At 40.1% G+C, this 19592-nt stretch overlaps 3 protein-coding genes across 5 annotated transcripts in view; 1 reads left to right on the top strand and 2 right to left on the bottom strand.

Moving 5' to 3' along the window:
- The window catches only part of LOC108249002 (uncharacterized protein C7orf57), an 8590-nt gene extending 2473 nt beyond the window's left edge, over positions 1-6117 (bottom strand). The window contains exons 1-8 of one of the 2 annotated variants that reach the window (XM_037973927.1): positions 5961-6117; positions 4643-4703; positions 3906-4082; positions 3084-3171; positions 2727-2856; positions 2083-2147; positions 1871-1971; positions 1194-1409 (exon numbers count right to left, since the gene is read on the bottom strand). In XM_037973927.1, coding sequence (XP_037829855.1) covers positions 1231-1409; positions 1871-1971; positions 2083-2147; positions 2727-2856; positions 3084-3171; positions 3906-4082; positions 4643-4685 — 783 coding nt within the window. In that variant the 5' untranslated portion in view covers positions 4686-4703; positions 5961-6117 and the 3' untranslated portion in view covers positions 1194-1230. Of the gene's footprint in view, positions 1-1193; positions 1410-1870; positions 1972-2082; positions 2148-2726; positions 2857-3083; positions 3172-3905; positions 4083-4642; positions 4704-5960 lie in introns of those variants that run through there. The other variant, XM_037973928.1, reaches the window with a different exon arrangement.
- A 410-nt stretch (positions 6118-6527) lies between these two features.
- Positions 6528-16950, bottom strand: LOC108248999 (four and a half LIM domains protein 2-like). 2 transcript variants are annotated; one of them, XM_025011109.2, is made up of 7 exons: positions 16814-16950; positions 12869-13025; positions 12052-12243; positions 10778-10952; positions 10412-10581; positions 8806-8992; positions 6528-7118 (listed from the first exon to the last, which is right to left on the bottom strand). In XM_025011109.2, exons 3-7 carry the CDS (start codon positions 12205-12207, stop codon positions 6967-6969), a joined length of 840 nt encoding a protein of 279 aa, XP_024866877.1. In that variant the 5' UTR covers positions 12208-12243; positions 12869-13025; positions 16814-16950; the 3' UTR covers positions 6528-6966. The 2 variants fall into 2 exon arrangements, with proteins under 2 accessions (XP_024866877.1, XP_017293582.1); XM_017438093.3 differs by lacking the exon at positions 12869-13025 and having other exon boundaries at positions 16814-16947.
- Positions 16820-19592, top strand: part of LOC108248998 (PI-PLC X domain-containing protein 1-like) — a 5298-nt gene continuing 2525 nt past the window's right edge. The window contains exons 1-4 of the mRNA XM_017438091.3: positions 16820-16955; positions 17041-17177; positions 17932-18057; positions 18281-18436. Of these exons, the coding sequence (XP_017293580.1) occupies positions 16856-16955; positions 17041-17177; positions 17932-18057; positions 18281-18436 (519 nt within the window). The 5' untranslated portion in view covers positions 16820-16855. The remainder of the gene's footprint in view (positions 16956-17040; positions 17178-17931; positions 18058-18280; positions 18437-19592) is intronic.

Genomic DNA, 19592 nt, shown 5'->3' with positions numbered 1-19592 from the left:
AGCTTTTACCTACTTGCCCTGCGAATTTTAGCTTTTTCCCACCGTTTTGCTGACTCTCTACACAAACAACCTTTTTTTAATCCAAATGTGAAAAAGTTTCATTAAAAATTTGCTTTTTTAAAAAACTTTTTTTACAAAAAACCGAACCCTGAAATTCCAGCTGTGTTCAGAAGTTTACATCCAATCACATGAAGGGCGTTCATCTTAGGCTTTAAATATTTAACTGAACCTTTTTAAAGGGTGGAATGATTATAAAACATTCACCTCACTAATATTCGGTTAAATGTCTCTCTGCGAACTGCGTCTCCACCTCAGGCTCTTTGTCTCCAACGAGCTTCTGGGAGAATTTTAGCTGATATTTGTCCGCTCTCTGCTGCCTAAAATCGGGGACATTTCAGACGTTTAACGCGAGCCTGATTCATCCAATCAGAAACCAGCTCTGATGTCTGGGATCGTGGTCCTGATGGACCCAACTGTGTCCAAGTTTCAACCGTCCAGTTGTTGATTTGAGGTGAGGAGTTTAAAGGCAGTTCTCCTTCTTCATTATTACATCAACCACACCATGAAGCTACTACCACCATGCTCAACAGTTAATACAGAGTTCCCTGGTTTGAAAGCTTCGTCTCGACTCCTCGTCTCTGTCCTTTCTGACCACGGAAGGACACCAGTGTTAGTGTCCACGGTGCCGGTCTTCCAGCAGGCCCTGATCATCTCAGTAACTTCTTCTCACCTAAGGGTGACAGTTCTGGTTTTCTTCCAGACTTTGGCAGCCTGTGTTTACATGGAAGAGTTCAAACTAATGATCTCAGAATCTAAAGTTGTTTCAAAATGGCTCCAAAACGTTTCCCTCAACTTGTGTCAACTAACAGCTTTGCTGTTTTTAGATCTTCATTGAGATCCTCAGACTTATATGATATTTAAAGTATTGATCAATTCGATAAATTTTGTCAAACAAATCCTCTGCCAGCTGCAATCGATCATGATCACCAACAAGATAAGACAAGTTAAAGGGGAAATTAAATAAAATATAAAAATAAAGAGTTTGTTTTTCTTTAAGTTAAACGCCATCATAAAACCCTCCAATGTCCATTTCTCTGATTTCAAATGTTAATGACTTGTTAGAGTTTTTGTGGGGTGATGGTGTGGGCAGAGCTACCTCCTTAGAAGGAGGCGGGGCCAGCTGTGGCAGACCGCTGCAGGATGCTGAAGAGGTTACTGTCGCCATGTTTATTAGGGGAAATGGAAGCAGAAGAAGAACAAGGACCGCTTTGAAAACATGTTTTTGTGATGCTGTCCGGAACCGGAGCCACACGTTTCACCAGAGGAACCCCCGAGCTTCACGATGATGTCACACAGTCTGCGAGGAGTTTCCCCTCCGGACGGCGCCGGTCCTACAGGCGGTGGTTCTTCTGTTGAAGGTTTACATTTCATGTGCTCTTCTTCAGAACATTAACAGATTATCCAGACTCTGGGTTGTAATTTTAAACTAACCACATCCATCAAACCTTCTTGTCCTCCAGAAGCTGAAGAACGACTCAGCTGCTGGAGGTTTGGGTCCAACAAAACACTTCAATTTCCTTTAAAGACCCTAACCCTAGAACTACAGCACCTCTTACTGAAAGATTTAGGTTACTGTATTTACGATAATATGAATAATTTTAGAGAAAATCCACAACAAATTTAAACTCCTTCACCTAAACTTAGTTTAAAAAATGAAAATAAAAGTCACTGAAGTTGCATGTTGGATAATCACTCCACCTTGAAATAAATAATTTAAAGCCTAAATAATTACGATCTTAATGCCCATGATGACTTGAAGTAAACTTCTGAGCAAACATAACCAGCTGCACCACGTTGATGAATTTCGTACTTGAGGTGTCGTCATCGTTGGGAGATTTCTTCTTCTCCTCCACGTAGCCATGACTGAGCAGCTTGGACATGCTGACCGGAGGAGCCTTCTTATCGTAGGATCTGAGGAGGACACACATCTACTTTGAACTGAACACTTTGAAGGAATCCAGTCTACTTTGATTTGCAGCAACAGGATAAATATGAGATAAAAAAAAGCCAGCAGGTTCTTACATTCTCTTGTACTTATTGGTTAATGACAGACCCTCCATCTGGTGGGTGGCAGCATCTGGAGACAGCTGCAGGAGGGAAACAACAAGATCAATAAAAACAAACAAACAGTTTCCTACAGAAATCTAACTAGCAAATATATCATGGAGGCAGAACAAAACAATGGGAGGTTGGAAAACTTAAGGAAAAATAGACATGCGATGAAAACGAGGAATAATAAACAAACTTGAACCAAAGGATGAAAAATCATTTTTAAAATGATCTCTATTTACAAATTTTTTACAATATAAACCTAATCTACATACAACAGTTTTAAGATTGCTTGAGAACAGTATAATTTTTAACAATACTGTATTAAATTATGTCTTACAGCAGATAATTACTTTTAATTAAATGCACAAACACCACACTTTATATTATAAATAACTCACTCACCTCATTTTTTTCTTAGTATTTTCTGAATACTTTCACTCAACAAAGCTCCTGTGGAAAGCACAACTTCTAACCAAAATGCAAACGCAACAATGGAGAAAATAGGAACAAATACGGGGGGGAACAGCGATAAAAAATTTAAATAATGATAAGAAAAGATGGGATGATGTCGGCATGATGGGAATGTTAGGGGATGACTCGTTCGGTCCGTTCACCTTCTCTTTATCCTGAGAAAACCTATCAGCCTCTCTTTCCCAGGACGACCCGTTATCAGTGCCAAACGGAGCAGCCAGAGGCTGCCTGACCGCCTTCGTCGGGCTGTCCGGAGAGGTTGCTTTACTTCCGCTGAAAGCACAAAACCATGGTGACATGCCATGTGATCGTACTGCAGCGCCAACAGGTCAGTAAACTCATCAGCTCAGGGTTACTTCCTGCTACAAACAAGTTTATCCTCAGAGAAAACTCTTTAAAGTTAACAAACAATCGGGCTGAAAGGTAAGAGAACATGCAGAGAAGGCAGATATCGTTCGCATCACCTCAGGGTTTCCCCTCTTCTCGGCTCAGTGTCTTACCTCTTTGAGTCATCCCCTCCGAACAGGTTGGGTGGGACGTACGGTTTCATCGGCTTGTCATCAACATCCACATCATGACTCAGCAGCCCTGCAGGAGAACGCTCCAAGTGAGACCAGCGCTCTGACGCACTTTCATCTCCACAATGTGGTGTTTAACTTCCACCACAATCGGCTCAGAGGCTGAACAATTTAACCACCGAGTCCGATTTTTGTTTTGTTTTTTTTAATGACAAAATCATTTCTAAACCCAGAGTAATCTTCAGCACAGCACCTGCTCTCACAGCAGTGATTAGAAAAATGAATCCTTATCTTCTCGCAAGCAGGAAACCAACCAAACAACCGAGCAGCAGCTGTTTGCTGTGAGAAACACTTTGCTCGAACTTTTAGCTCTGGGAGTACGTGTCAGGAACGATTCCCAGCTACACTATTTATAAAACAGGCATGTCTGTGCTTGCTGTGAGCGATTAGCTGTGGCAGCCATCTTGAATCAGGCTGACTCTGTCTGTGTGCATCTATTGATTACTCAGATCGACATTAAAATCAGTCCACTGGTTCATGAGATATTTTGCCAACGAACACAAACAATTACATGACTGCCTGCTTTTTAAGGGCAAGAAATTAACTTTAATCTATTACAAATCATGTTACAAAATCCGTTGGGGATAATAATGAGTTTTTATTCAAAGATGTGCAAAGAAAACATACGTGCAGCTCAATAAAACAATATTGGACCTCTGTAATGCACTTTTAGTGCAGAAGACCTGACTCTGAAAGAACAGCAAGCTGAGGTGTTCCTGATGATGAAACTGAGAGGCAGCTCACCTTTGTGCCCCCCCTGCTTGGCGAGCTTCACGTAGTCAGAATCGCTCTCAAATATTCCCACTCGCCGCCCACTGATCCTTTCCACCTGCGCGGCGCTTTCGTTGGCAGTCTGACACAGACCGGGGATCTGGGAAGTCGGTCCGGTCGCGCCGCTGTTAGCAGCCCCCGGCTTTATGCCTGAAAAGAATCCGACGTTAGACCTGCTTCACTGCGTGGATCTACCTGCTGGTTCCCAATCATAAAACCACATGATCGCTGTCACACAGATAAAGTTTAGTTTCGTTTTACTCAAGACTCCTTTTCATAAGTAGTGGAAAACTCAAATCAACTCAGAGCAATCTTGTGAATATAATGCTAAATGTTGCAGGATATCGATGAATAAAAACTATTTTTTGGTTAAAGGAACATGTATCGCTTGTTGTCTTTCCTGCCAAGGTTTATCGGTTAGCTCAGAGTATGTGTTGGGGATGATACTCAGCTACTACCACATCAAACTGTCCTTTAATATGTGTAAAACTAACTGAGTTGTAGCCATTTTTGTTTTTGCTGAAGTCGATTAGACGTGGAAACCATCTTAAATCGGGCTGACTACTAACGGTAATCAGTTGTATTCATTCATCCAACAATTACTTTTAGAGTTTCACTGAAATTTGTCAGGTGGTGTATGAGACATTCTGACAACAGACAGACAAAAGCAAAGACATTATTGCCCTGACTGAAGTTTAAATGAGTCTTACCACCGGGTTTGGTCCTTCGATGGTTGGGTACAACAGCGCTCATTTTAGCCGGACACAAAAGCTGTTGAGAGAAGAGGAAAAAGTCTGAGGATCCAAACACTACACACAGAAACAGTATGTTTCTTTGTTTTGTTTTTTTAATTTAATCCAGTGTGACTTTGCTTCCAAAATGAGTCTTTAAACCCAGCAGTTCCCAAAGAGAGCACGAAAGGGTCAAATTAGATTGCGATTCGCCAACGTTGCTGCCTTAGAAGAGGCAACAGTTAAACTAATTTTTGTCTCTTACTGGGAGTTTTTTATCAGTTGTACTATTTCCATTTAGCTTTAAAACTCCATCTTATAAAAGTACATTAAAAATGGCAGTATAAACCCAGCTTGGACCGTAGAAATATCTTCAGGAGAACGCAGACGATAAGTTTCAGATTCTTAAATGACATGATGATGCACCCGGGTCAGTTTATAATAATTCTCCCATTCAAAGATAGCCATATTAAAATACAAATAGAGCCTGATGTCTCATATTTGGACACAACGTAGCTGTAGAATTGTTTACATAACAAACAATATACTTATTAGGGGGTTTTACATGTGTTTGGACAATTAACTTAATGAGATAAACCTGTGGTCCATCCACGCATGTCTGATATGTTTCTACGCATCTGATTCAAATGATTAATTAACGACATGCTGAAGGAAAGATCTGAATCAGGTGTGTTAGAACAGGGAAACGTCTAAAACATGCAGGACAGTGGGTCCTAAAGACCAAAGATGGAGGATTTTGATTTAATACATCATTTGTAAACTTGCTCTATAACAGTTTTGATGTCAGTAATCATCAGAAAGGGGAGTTTAAACCCTACTCATCTTCAGCGTGTCCTTTAAGAAATGAAACAAGCGTGCCGAATTTATTAAAACATCCTTAAGCATTAATTAATCGCACACATTTATGTAAAAAGAAGCATAAAAAAGCGGCACACAAGAGAAATGTCTAAAATCGACTGATTTTCCAGCAGAGTATGGCGAACATGAGCAGACACGGTCGTACCGGTTAGCATCTCATAAAGTAAACCAATTTTTAAGCCTGTATAAAAGACATTTAGCTCGAAAAATGTTTTCTCTAAATATGCAGAGAAGCACTCACAAAACAAAACGTTTCAGTTGTGAGTCCAAAGAATTAATTTAATGAGGCTAACAAAGCCTTGCTAACGCAGTTAGCCGCCTAGCAATTTTCATTTAGCGCTGCAACAGAGTTCATTTTTATGTAAACAGATGAAAACGCCACATTTATGGGATTTAAAAAATACATTTTTAAGATTACCTTGTAAGGGTGACTTCTTGAAATAAATGAGAGGCTTGTTGCTGTTTAAAAAAAACGTTATCTTCTTTTTCTTCAGGCAAGGCTAAAAGCTTCCTGCGGCACCTGCTGCTGACTTCCGGTACGCAAATCCAAGATCGTGTGTGCAATACAAAGCCTCACGCTGTTTAGCTTTTATCACTTGAACATTGGTCCACAGTGGCTAGGACAGAGTGAGGCTTCTGTGTCACGCCCATGCTGTAAAAAGATTAAAGAGACGATCTTTGGCTATGTTTAATTTAGAAGTATTTGTATGAAAGACCAAAATAATCCACAAATAAAACTAGCGGCTAAAATTTGGTTTGTTTCTTGTTAACTGGAATCACATTGAACACTAATTTATAATGATATTCGATACACTATCCTAGATAATGACTTAACATATGTCATAAAGTACTTACTGCGTCTGACATAAATTAGTGTTGCAGTAATTCTGCTATAAACCAAAAACACTTATTTATAAAACTCATAAATACAACTAAGACCAAAACAAATGAGCTAGGAAAAAAAAGAAAGAAAGAAGCACACAAGTCATTAAGTACTGTTTTATTAGAGGGTATTTGCTGAATTATGCTGGGCAATATTCCACATAATTCATTTTACGATTCACATGCTTACTTTCCTTCACAATTTTTTATTAGATTCACGTTGAGGATGATGTTTCCACATGAACTCAAGTCTGTGAATCAGTGTTGCACACAAGTCCAAAAATGTTCATTTCTGATGCAAATTCTACTTTTATTAAACTTAAAGAAGGATGAAAACAAAGCGTTAGTAGGAACATTTGCATCACTCTGTTAAAACAACTTCTCATGCTGTTGTAAGTATTTGTCAGAAATTATATCACAAGGACTTACATTCCAAAACATAAAAGCTGTTGAATATCAGTTCTGCATGCACGTTAATGTTTGGTAAATAAAACACATGAGGAGAATGCTGCTCAGCTGGCAGCGGGCCTGGATGGACTCCCTCAGAGGTCGTTACCGCAGCCAGGACACAGGATGTCCTCTTTGAACGTCAGGAAACCTCGCCCCACCAGGGACGCGTTGCACTTCTTGCAGTTGAAGCAGTCGTTGTGCCACTGGCGATCCTCAAATGAGATGTACTTGCTGCCTCCGAGACCTGAGGTCGGAACAGCAGAGAGGAGTCCCATGACCTCCGTAATCCAATAACCCGCTAACTGCTGCTGATTGGGCACATGGGATGCCCAGGGAGTCATATGAGCTGGAATTTACTGTATAATAAAAAAGGTGATGTTTATTTATTTCTAATTCCATTGGAATTAATTTAGATCGGATTCAGCCACAACAAATTAGAAGCAGTTTGTGTAATTACCTTACATAAGACCCCATCAGAATGACTTCAGAGATGTTCAGGAACCGACTTTCTAATAATTGAGCTGAAGGCGACATATTTTTCAACTCATTTAGACTTTTCAGTCGAAGTCCCTGCTTTTTTGGAACGTGTTGCAGGCATCAAATTCAAAATGAGTGAATATTTGAAAAAAACAAACAAAGTTTATCCGTTTGAACATTAAATATCTCGTCTCTGCAGTGTATTCAGTTGGATAAAGGTTGAAAAGGATTTGCAAATCATCATATTCTGAACTGGACTGCATTTGTTCTGTTTTCACCGTTTCTACGGATACTGAGCTACGTTTAGGGGTGGTAGTAACTGAGACTCATCCCGGACAGAGAGATGCAGATGAATGTTCAGCTACAACCGATTAACTTTTGAAGTGATGGCTGCCCTAACTAATCGACTTTAGTAATCACAAAAATGGCCAGAACTCATTTTAAACTGACTTATTTCAGAAGATGTTTCTTTTAATTTGACTATTATTGATCTTTTTAATTCTTCTTTTAATATCAAAATAACTATTTTTGTCATTTCGACTTCATTCTAAAAAATACCGCTTCACTTTTTCCTCAACAACTTTATTCTTGAGACTCAAAGACAAACAAACAAACAAACAAACCGTAATGTGCTGCTGTTTGACTCAAGAAACGATGACATCTTCTGCAGATGCCGGCTGTCAGAAACCAAAACAACAATGGAGCCGTTTTTACTTCTTTCTTTATTTTCTCTGCCTCATTTTATCCTGTCGCCATTAAACTTCGATCGTGCACAGAAATAATTAATAACTGAGAGGAAACTGTTCTGTTTTTTGATTTGTTGTTAATGCAGGTGCTCTCACCACTGAGCGGCACAACGTGAGGATTTCAGCAACTTGGTGAAAATAATTTGAAATAAGTGTTTAAAATAACATCTGATGTAGTGCAGACAGGGTCAGAACTTGGACTTACCAGAAAGATTTTGGTCATTTTTTAATTTCCTAAGTTGTTAAACTCCATTTAACTTTGTTTTTAATTATTTTCCCCATCATTTTGACCGTTAAATCCGATTTATAAAGCTGGAAATGTCTACAAACAGTCCTGTTGTTGAAGAAAATCAGTGTGCAGACAATCTATTCCTTACAGTTTGTAAAATGTCGCTGCCTTTCGTCACTCTGCTCGTTTTAAAAACTATTATTTACTAGAATTAAACAGTATGTGAGAAAAAGAAAGGTCTATTAAGTTAATGTATTATATGCACAACAGGATAACAGATAAACCAGGCCTGAAACCGACACTTTACTGAAAATACTATTGAGGTTTTCAATTTTTTCTTTCAAAACTTAAAGAAAAACGTGACGCAAACTAGACTGAAAAGTCCTTAAATCTGACTCCATCTGAGGGCTGAAAGGAAAGAACAGTGTTTCACGGGATGTCTAAAACAAAGTCGGCCTTTGTACGCCGGTTAATCTTACCGCTGATGGGTTTGGTGCAGTGGACGCATTTCTTGGCGAACAGGTTGCAGAAGCACTCGAGGCAGTAGGCGAGCTTGTCCCGGGAGGTGAAGCGCTGGCCGGCCAGCAGCGTCGTACACCCGGTGCAAACGAAGCACTCCTTGTGCCACGGCTGCTCGTGGTAGCTCACCCCTCCGGTGGTTATGGGCTTCCATGAGGAAAGGAAAAACAGAACAGCTAAAGTTTTTATCTTAACCAGCAGGTTTGTTGAAAGACAAAAAAACGTTAAAATGTCCGTCATGGAAGCACCATTCTGACTGCAACAAACAAAAACCTCATGCAAGTTTTTAGCTCTCAGAGTAGGTTTTAGGGATGACTCTTGGCTACCACCAACATCTGTCAGACTGATGGAGTTGTAGCCATTTCTGTTTGCTAAGGTCAACTGGCTGTGGCGACCATCTTGAATCGGGTTGACTTAAAAAAATGAGCCGAATGCAGATGTTCATCCAGTGGTTCACGAGATATTTTGCTGACAGAGAAACAAAATATCATCATGAAAGTTTTGAATTATTACTGGTGGAAATATTAGTAATAAAATATTTATTTCAGGGAGTTAATCCTATAAATATTAATGAAATCGAGGTCAAAACTTCAATTAGCGAAAGGCTAACAAGCATAAAGCTAATTAGCTTGAGTTAGCAAAACAGAAACTGACATTGTTTTCAAGCTAATTTTCTCTTACATGAATTTCTTATGTTAATTTCTAACACCTCACAGATACAATCAGGTTTAAATGAGCTGAACTGTAGAAAAGAACAGTCCCGTAAATAAAAACTAGCCTTTAGCCTAGCCGAGAAGCCGCTAACTAGCAGACTTTCACTCGTTTGTGTGGCTCGTATTCCTTTATTTTGCAGTTATTAGCTCCCTGCACATAATGTGAGGCATTACTTGGCCTTCCAACAGCTCATATAGTCCTAAATAAAGGATTTCTATTGTTCTTTCATATTAATGTTTTCTTTAATAAACTATTAGTTCACATCGATTTCAGTCAATTAAAGTCAAACTGTTGAGTAATTCCTCGTGATGAAACGACCTTTGACCTTCGATCTTCTCAGAGTAGCTGATGGACTCAAATGGTCAGAAACTGGCAAACAAACGAGGCTAAATTTGAAATTCAGACTTCATATGGGTGTTAATTATGGTTTCTCTCCTCCAGCTCACCTGAGAAGACCGTAGTCATCTCTGGTTGTTTGTTGTTGACTTACTGTCGAGTAAAACAAATAACTGCAGCCTTAATTAACAGCTTTTAGCAGGAAAAAAAAGCTGCCTCCGACTCCTGGCTGCTCGGCCATCTGCTTCCTGTATCCTCCATGTGAGTCCCTCTGTCCCTTTATGTCTTTTAATAACGATTTACATACACCAGCTTTCACACAAATAAGTTTAGGCAGGGGATAATTTGTTAAAAATATGACCAAACGGGATGAAAATAGGTAAAAACATTAAACACAGCTCTGTCAAATGTTAGTGTTCAGCTGTAAAAACATGAAAATCCTTCCAAACTGATTTATTTTCAGAAAGAAAAGCAGTTCTGGGTGTGTTGACCAGACCCAGGTGGTCGGGAGTCTACCTTCTTGCAGTGAACGCACTGCAGGGCGAACAGCTTCTCGTAGCAGCGCAGGCAGTAGTTGCTGCCGTTCTTCTTCACGAAGCTCTGGGTGCCAATGGGCTGCTGGCAGCCGCTGCAGGTGAAGCACTCCTCGTGCCAGCTGTTGCCTTTGTGCTCCATCTTCTTGGTGCCTGGAGGAAGAACGGTTCTGTAAACTTCCCTCCGTGTCAGTGAACCGTGCGGCGGCGCTTCCCAAACAACGGCAGCCGACGAAACGCCGTTTCTGGCTTCATTTGGTTGATTTAATGCCAATTACGTAATGCCTGATTCAGACTTCTCACCTGGTTTAAATCAGTAATTAATAACAGGGTTATTAGGTTCTCTCACCTGGCATGATGGTCTTCAGGCAGGCGTGGCACTTTGGCGAGTACTCCAGGCAGTAGCAGTCTGTGCACATCAGCAGGTCGTTCTTGGTGGCGAAGGGTCGGTCGATGAGCGACCGGCTGCACTTGTTGCAGAGGAAACACTCGCTGTGCCAGTGGCGGTCCCGGTAGGACAGGTCCTGCAGGGACAGAAACCTTTGAATCACCCACAATCCTTACTGCAGGTTTTGGTTCGGATCTTTTGAACTTTTTAAATCGGAAAATAGTTTGAGAACCTGCTGACCTTTGTGCTAAAAGGTTTTTGTTTTCCTGCAAGTTTCCTTATTTCAGTCAAACCACTTCCTCGTGTGCCATTTCAGCTGTTCACACATCGAAACGTTCGGCTCGTTTAGCTGACGGCTGCTGTGATTGTTTGGTTTTTGTAACTTTTACACTTCTCAAAATATTTAACTTTATTTACAAAAATCTTCCCCATAGAAACACAAAGATCTTCAGTTCCTTCAAACATTTTGTTCTCTTTGGATTCTGCTTCAGCTGCTGGCTCTGTTGTTGTCTATTACTTTTAGCTTTTAGCTAAGCTTTTGATGCTTTTAGCTACTTTTGGCTTTTAGCTAGAAATTTCTGCTTTTACCTTTTAGGTATTTTTGCGCCTTTTAGCTGTTATCGAGCGTTTGCTCCTTTTAGCTACTGTTTTACTTGTCTTAGCTTTTATTTAGCTAATGTTCGGCTTCTTTTAGCTTTATCCTCTCTGTTTCAGCCTCTTCAGCTAATTTCAGCAGACACTCAGCGCTCAGCATGAATTTTAGCTGAAAATACATTTTTTTTTCAAGTTCAGCCTTACATCAATCTAAGAACATTTTTTATTATACTGAACAAGTTTTAGCCAAAATTATAAAATACATCAAAAAATTATTGTTACAGTTTTCAAAATACAGAAAAGTTCTCCAATCTGACTTGCAGTGAAAATCCAGAACTCTATAAATTCTCAGTCTGGGTAGACTGCAGACTTTCAGAAACACAAAAGTTTCCCTGAAAATGAAATCATCTGGATATCTGAGCGATCATGAGGACAGAAAATAAATTAATCTGTGTTTGTGCTTAAAGTCAGCCGGGCATTTTAAATGTTATAACTCTGGAAAAGTTAACACACTGAAACAAGATGAGCTTTGCCTTTCTTAGTTTTAAATAAAACACTGAAAACTTAACTTTACAGGTCAAAGAGTGAGAAGTTTGGGGACCAAACCTCAGGTTTCTGTTAGCTGGATGTTCCTGAATCACCTTGCTGGTGCAGCTAATCAGCTTGCTGCAGACTTCACAGCTGCTGGAGAAAAGCGCCTCGTAGCACTTGATGCAGTACGGCCGTTCCTCCCTCAGGACGTACTTCTGCCCGAACAGGGACTCCTCGCACTCGCTGCAGTCGTAGCGCTCCGACATTCTGACTCCTCGAGTCCTCTGATCTGCAAAATAAAACTTCACAAACGAAGGATCACAATAACTCTCATCCCTGAGTTTTAGACGAAGAAGATGAAAAATGACGGAGGTATCGCCGTTTTGGTCAAACCTTATAAAAGTCTTAATCATGATCTCATGCAGTATTGTACTCAGAGTATAAGTTGAGGATAACTCTCAGCTACTACCACATGAAACTTTAGCTCAACATCTATATTTCTTGAATTTCGGGCACTCTTCAGAGTTTTTCTGTAAAACCAGTCACCGCATCCAGACATTGATCAAATGGAAGTTCCCATAGGAACCACATACTTCTTCATTAGCCTCATGCAAACCAACAAACACAATAAAAACCCTTTGAACTCTGCTTTAAAACCATCACTGTCCTTGTCTTCATGATCAAACCAATTATTTTACTCCAGTTTGGTCCAATTAATCATCAGTCAGAGCTGATTTTTGTCAAAACAAAACTTTTTCTAAAAGCTGATAATCTGCTAAATCTCCAAACAACATGATAAAACAGTCAAAAAGTTATTTTTTTCTGTAAATATACAACTCTGATTCAAAGCATGAAAAAACAACATGTTTAACAAAATCTTATTTTGGTTTAAAGTCTTTAAAATAAGGTTTGGAGTAAAAGAAGTACCTGAGGAGCCGCCTGGTTGCAGTCTGAGACCGGAGGCGTCTACTGTACGTTGAAGTACATCGGCTTTATTAAATTACATCAAACTGTGGCCCGAGCTGAAGGCAGGGGGGTGGAGACGGTGGGGTGATCAGAGACGGCCGGTCGGTTTATATTTAGACTGAAATAAATTTGGTTAAATGTGGACAAATATTAAAATTTATAAAAAGAAGCAAAATAACATTTTCTTTTTATAGAACTCGACAACATTCCAGAGTAATTTTAAGACTGAGTAAAAGTTGAGCCAAAGTTTGACCCATTTATGGTTTTGTAAACATTTATCAGTGATGTATGCAACCTTCCTGCCAAAAAAAAAGGTGGACAATAATATTTTAGCTTGTTTCTCTGTAGCAACAATAAAATATCTCACAAAGAACTGAAAAGATTATAACAAAACTCTCATTGGATGTACGCCTTCAACTCATTAACATTTGGAGTCAACCTGATTCAAGATGGCTGCCACAGCTAATCAACCATAGCCAACATTAAAATGGCAAACTGGGCCAGTTTTACAGACACCGAGCCAAAGTTTGGGGTGGTGGTAGCTGAACATTATCCCCAACTTCGAGTTTGGAAAGCCTCTTGGTCAAAAATCCTGATTTTATTTCCGGTTCTCCTCAACATGTTTTGCTGGTTATCTTGAACACAGAATATGGCCACTCCTGACCATCACACGAAGGTGGGCTCTCGTTCACAGCTCCCACAACTTCCACTCTTCTGGGAAGGCTTTCCACCGGAGTTTGGAGCGTTTCTGTGGAGATTTGTGCCGAAGGAGCTTGGTGGGGTTGAGGCCAACCAAGTTCTTCCACGCCGAAATCATGAAACCAAATCTTTATGGTCCTTTGAGCACTGGGGCACAGTTGTGTTGGAACAGAAAAGAGCCTTCCCCCCAAAGTGCTGCCACAAAGGTTGAATCAAAATCCATCTGCACCGAGCTTCAATCAGCATGTTGTCTTGTTATTTCATACAGAGTAGCAGCATCTCTGGAAGAGTTTGAGCTCCTGATCCAAAAGCTACAGCTCCAAACCCGACTGAAACCTGCAGCAGCCTGGATGGACGAGTCAAATGTCTTCTGGAAGACAGTCTGATGGTCGGATGATCCAAAGATTGAGCTGTTTGGCCACAACGACAAGAAGGGTGTTCGGAGGAGTCAGGGGGTGGTTCTCCTGTACAGGCTGTCAAACATGGTGGTGGTAGCATCATGCTGTAGACCAGTGGTCTATCCTGCATGTTTTACTTGTTTCTCTGCTCCAACACCTGATTTGAATCAATGGATGATTAACAGGCTTCTGCAGAACATGAAGAGGTGATTTAGCCACTGAATCAGGTGTGTTGGAGCAGAGGAACAAGGAGAACATGCAGGATGGTGGCCCTCGAGGACCAGGATTGGAGACCACTGCTGTAGACGGAATAATTCAGACTCAGTTGGGTCCAGTGACCCCAAACACATCAGAACTGGTTTCTGTTTGGATAAATCAGCCTTCTCCAAACCCAGACCTCAACCCGACTGAAGATTTAAGGTCTACGGCTGAAAGTTGGGTCCATGCAGGAAACCAACCAGTTTAAATGATCTCCACCAAGTCTGACAGGAAGAAGAGCCGTCAAATATCCAACCAGGACGAAGCCTGTTGGTCGCTGAAGACAGGAAGTTATCAACATCCCTGCGTATGTAAACCTCTGACTGTATTTTTAGAACCATCTGAATGATTTATGCTTCAGAATTACAGCTGCTCTACATCTAAAACTGTCATCAAAGTTAGTTAAAAATATCTTTTTGCATCATAAATATATTCAAGCAGGAACACTGACTGTCACCTCAGATTGGCTTTTTCCATCTTCTTGTCAAAGTTCCTATTTTTTCCTCTAAATCTAATAAAAGTGGACAGTTTAATGTGATTAAGTGGCATTTCTGAGCATTTGTGAGACCGAAACTTCAGGTTTTTAGACTCGTAGACCAAAAATAAACTTTAATTTTTATGCTCTTCTTCGAATTGGTTACCTAACAAGTAATCTGGTTGAACTGATATAAACAGTTACAACAATTTCACGCAGACAGAGTTCGGCGTTATGTCATAACCTCATGTTTTATTTCAGCAAAGTGATCAGATTTACTCTTACAGTTTCAGAATGACCAAACAGAACAGAAGCCAAGTCGCAAATCTGGATCAAAATACGGAGAAAAACGCTCAAGAATTTCCTGTCGTAAAAAATATCGTAATAAAATTTAGGCTTTGATTGTTCAATTTATCCCATGAGAGGAACTGACAACGAATGAAACCAACATTTATCAGCTCCAAGTTATCTGATAAACGTTTTCCAAACCAGACAAAAAGCCAGAGACAAAAAGAAACACAAATTGGAGGAAATGGATTAAAGTGGAGACCCGAGGTCGGGTGTGGACCAATGTGACTTCTGTCCTGGAAGTCAGATGTTCCTTAAACTGGATTAACGAGGTTCAGACAGTTTGACCTTTGATGGTGGGAAGGTGCTGACCTGCAGCGTCTCGTGTCACAAGGTTTGGGTTTTCTTTAACGTAAAAAAGATGAACCAAGCTGTTTGTGCTCGGCTCCTTCGTGCCTATAGACCTCCACTCGCATTTTAATGGCTTCAATTAGGGAGGAATTTACAGAAAAATGTGTAAGAAGTAAACCAGGTTAAAACTGCACATTATCCTTTTTAGAAAGCAGGGTCAGGGTTTGGAGACCATTAAAAGTCTTTGAGAATCCAGATAGATTTGATTTAAACGACACAGAAACAACAGCTTCTCTAGATCTGAGCTCAGGCTGTGGGTTCTGAGAGCAAATTAAACAAGATATGATTTCTTTTTTAAATAAATCCTCCGTGTTAAAGAAAACAGGGACCATCAGTGATGCAGTGATGATGCGGGGGTCCACCCGCTTCTTCTCGAAGTAAAACTGACCTCTGCTGGCCGAGGCTGTTAGGGAAACAATCCGGGAGGCGTTCTGTTGGGTCGACGCGGCCCAAAAGTCAGAAACAACCGAATGGACATTCCCATAGTACAGCTATGGAGGCGTTTTATTCAGATCACTGCTGAACAATAAAACAATCAGCCATTTTAGCTGCCAAAATATGGGATTTTACAATGTTTGATTTGAATTTTTATGCCTCTAACACATTTTCTACATCATTAAATGATTTTTTTTAGTGGTTAATGTAATGCAAACTCTTCTTTGTTTACGACTAAATTAGTCAATCAGTTACAGAGTTGACATCTCAGCATAGCTCATTTCATCTGATTTTAGCCCCAACTTTTGCTTTATAACGCTCAATTTCCTCCCCAGAATGACTCCAGAAGAGCTTTAGGTTTTCTCTTTAGACCTGGTGTCCTGCCAAGACTGTCCGAAGTTTACTCGTTAATGTACAAATGTAAACAACTCGTAATTGTTCGCAACAAAACACAGCTATGCTGATTTTGCTTACTTATTCCCATTTTATGCATATCTAATGTCTATTTTTATCTATAAAGGTTTGAAAAATCACACATTTTGAAACCTATTGTGGCTTTAAAAGAATATTTCTGCAATCAAAGGGTTATTATTTTTTTTAACACAAACTAAAATTTGTTAACTCGTGAAATTAAAAAAAATCTAGTCAGATCTACAGAAAGGGAAGAGTTTGAAAATGTTAAAATCAATAACAAAAAAAGCTACATATCCTAAATGTGGTGCCAGCTATCTTACAAACAACATATCATGAATTAATTTAATTTAATCAATTTTAATCTAAATTTTGTTTTGAAATGTAAATTCGTAGAAGTTGTTTCTTTTATTTTGAAATTTCCGAAGAGGAAGCGCCAGCTCGATGGCGTCATTTTTCAAAATGCGGAAGTTTTTGTAAACAAAGTGGTTTTGACTCGAAAACGGGAGAGAACAAAATAAAACATCAAACCTGTGATCAGAGCGGGAGACGGGAGTGTTTCCGGTGGAGGACATGGAGGACAAGCCGCCGCCGCTCAGAGGACACCCGGACTGGATGTCCCGTCTCCCGGAGGAGCTGCTGGACGTCCCGCTGTGGAACCTGGCGCTTCCCGGTAAACCCGCCTGAAAAACACAAACATACTTCAGCTCTGAGATAAACGCGGCTTTAACTGAAATAAAGCTGCTGAACTCTTACAGGCAGCCATGACAGCATGACTTTCTGCCTGGACGTGTCCTCTCCGGTGCTCGGGTCCGAGCCCAGCCTCCTCAGGCTCACGGACCGGCTGTTTCCCTGCTGCATTCGGCCCTGTATTTACCGCTGGTCCACCGCGCAGGTGCGCTGAAGTTCGCTTCCGATTCCAGCCTCTGATTAAAGCGATATTCCACCTAATCTTCCAGGAGCTCCTGATCCAAACCCACAACACTTAGACCAACCAAACCTGGACTAGTTTGTCCTACACTAAAAGCAGATTTTAAAAAACCCAGTTTGTGATTTCTAAAACCTCAATTTTTTAGTAAAAGATTAAAAAATAGTGAGGGCTTTTTGGCTCCTGGAACACATCGAAACTGGTTCAGTTCAAAAACACCAACATTTAAACTTTCCAAACCTGGATTAAATTATTCTTTACTAAGAACAGAATCTTTACAACACATTTAGGCCAGTCTAGGAGAAGAAACACGTTTGTAAGAGCACAGTTACTAAGTTAATTTATTACCTTAAAATGAGTCTGCTTAACATTAGAAAGATGTGCTTCATTGTTGTTGAATGTTGCAAAGATAAAACATTTTATCTTTAGCTTTTTAACCACTATCATCTAAAATCATCTGTGGATATTTACAGAAATTGTGTCTGCCATTTGATTTTTTTACAGTATTGATAATGTGACGAGCAGTTTTTGATTTATTAAAAGCAGCCTGGCTTTAAAATCAATATAAACAACTTTAAATGATTAAATATTATTTCAATTAGTTTATTGCTTAAAATATAAAGAATAACTCCATAATGAGTAAAATGACTAACGCTTTTGGATATATTTTTGTCATTGTTGGTTTTTTTTAAACGTATTGGATTCTGTTTGTTTGCTGCAGGAATCCGTCCTCAGGGATCAGTGCGATCTCGGGATCCGGTTCTTTGACCTGCGGATCGCCAAGAAACCGGCAGCGGGATGGAAACTGTTCTTCGCTCACGGCATCTACACCCTGATGACTGTCATGGTAACTTTACTGTTTGTTTTTAAAAAAAATAAAGGCCTAATATTGAAGGAATGCATATCGCCCGCTGCTTTTCACGCCAGAGTTTGAGTCTGATTATCTGTAGCGGCCATCTTGAACTTGGTCGACTTCAACAGGTTGTAGATCAGTTCCTCCGTCAGTTTCATTAAAATCCACCCAGTGGTTCGCAAGATATTTTGCTAACAGAGGACGTGTCTGCCTGCAGGAGGCTCTGGACGAACTGGACGTGTGGCTGGACGCTCATCCTCGGGAAGTCGTCATCATCTCCTGCTCGCACTTTGAGTCCCTGACTGACGAAGACCACGAGCAGCTGGTGGAGTTCATCATCGGCCTCTTCAGCAGGAAGCTCCTCGCTCCGCAGGTGGAGACCGAAAACACCCAACGAGACGCGCTGAACAACTGCTGAAGGAGCTGAAATGGAGTTGTTGAAGCTAAAACAAGCAGAACACTGCTAAAATGATCAAAACTGTAGCTAAAAGCTAAAGTTTGTAAAACCATAGTTTAAAGCTAAAAACTTCTAAAACATCAGCAAAAACTAAAAAAGTAAGAAAATTAAGAGCAGGAAATTGGTAGCTTAAAAGCTAAAAGTAGCTAACAGCTAAAAACTAAATATAGCAGAACAGCAGCTAAATGTCACAGAGGTGAGTTAAAGCTAAAGGTTGCATAAGAAAGCCAAAAGTGATAAAACAGGAGCTAAATGCTAAAAGTATCAGAACAGTAGCTAAAAGGAGTAAAATGGTAGTTCAAAACTAAATGTAGCACAATAGTTAAAAGCTAAAAGTAACAAAATAGCTAAAAAGGTGTCTGAACAGTAGCTAAAAGCTAAATTTAGTAGAACAGTAGCTAAAAGTTGCAAAAAGTGAGTTAAAGCTAAAGGTAGCAGAACGAAAACCAAAACTGATAAAACAGTAGCTAAATGCTAAAAGTAACAAAACTGACTAAAAGTAGCAAACAGATAGCTAAAACCTTAATATAGCAGAACAGTAGCTAAAAGGAGCTGCACTAATCAAAAAGCTAAAAGTTGCAAAAAGTGAATTAGGGCTAAAGATGGCACAAGAGAGCCAAAAGTGACAAAACAATAGCTAAATGATACAAGTAGCAGAACAGTAGCTAAAAGGAGTAAAAAGGTAGTTAAAAGTGAAATGTAACAAAACTAGCTAAAACCTAAAAGGTGGCAGAACAGGAAGTGAAATCTATTTAGTAAGAAGCTAAAAGGGGAAAGCAGCAGAAAACAAGGAAGTCTGTTTGTTGAAGCAGATTTCAAAGAGAACCATGTTTTAGTCCGGTGGAGACCAGTCCTGGTTCTGGTCCTGGTTCTGGTTGACCGCTATCCTGCAGGTTTCAGCTGTTTCTCTGCTCTTCGGGTTCTGCAGAGGCGACCTTCATGCATTTCTGAGCATAAACATTTTGAAGCGTGAAACTCGGCTGAGTTTTCTCAGCGGAGTCCAACATTTTGATAATATCCATCCATCCATCCATCTTCTTCCGCTTATCCGGGGTCGGGTCGCGGGGGCAGC

This window comes from Kryptolebias marmoratus, linkage group LG23 (genome assembly GCF_001649575.2).
Source record: "Kryptolebias marmoratus isolate JLee-2015 linkage group LG23, ASM164957v2, whole genome shotgun sequence".
NCBI classification, from domain to species: domain Eukaryota; kingdom Metazoa; phylum Chordata; class Actinopteri; order Cyprinodontiformes; family Rivulidae; genus Kryptolebias; species Kryptolebias marmoratus.
This window is presented reverse-complemented; position numbering and strand designations above follow the sequence as displayed.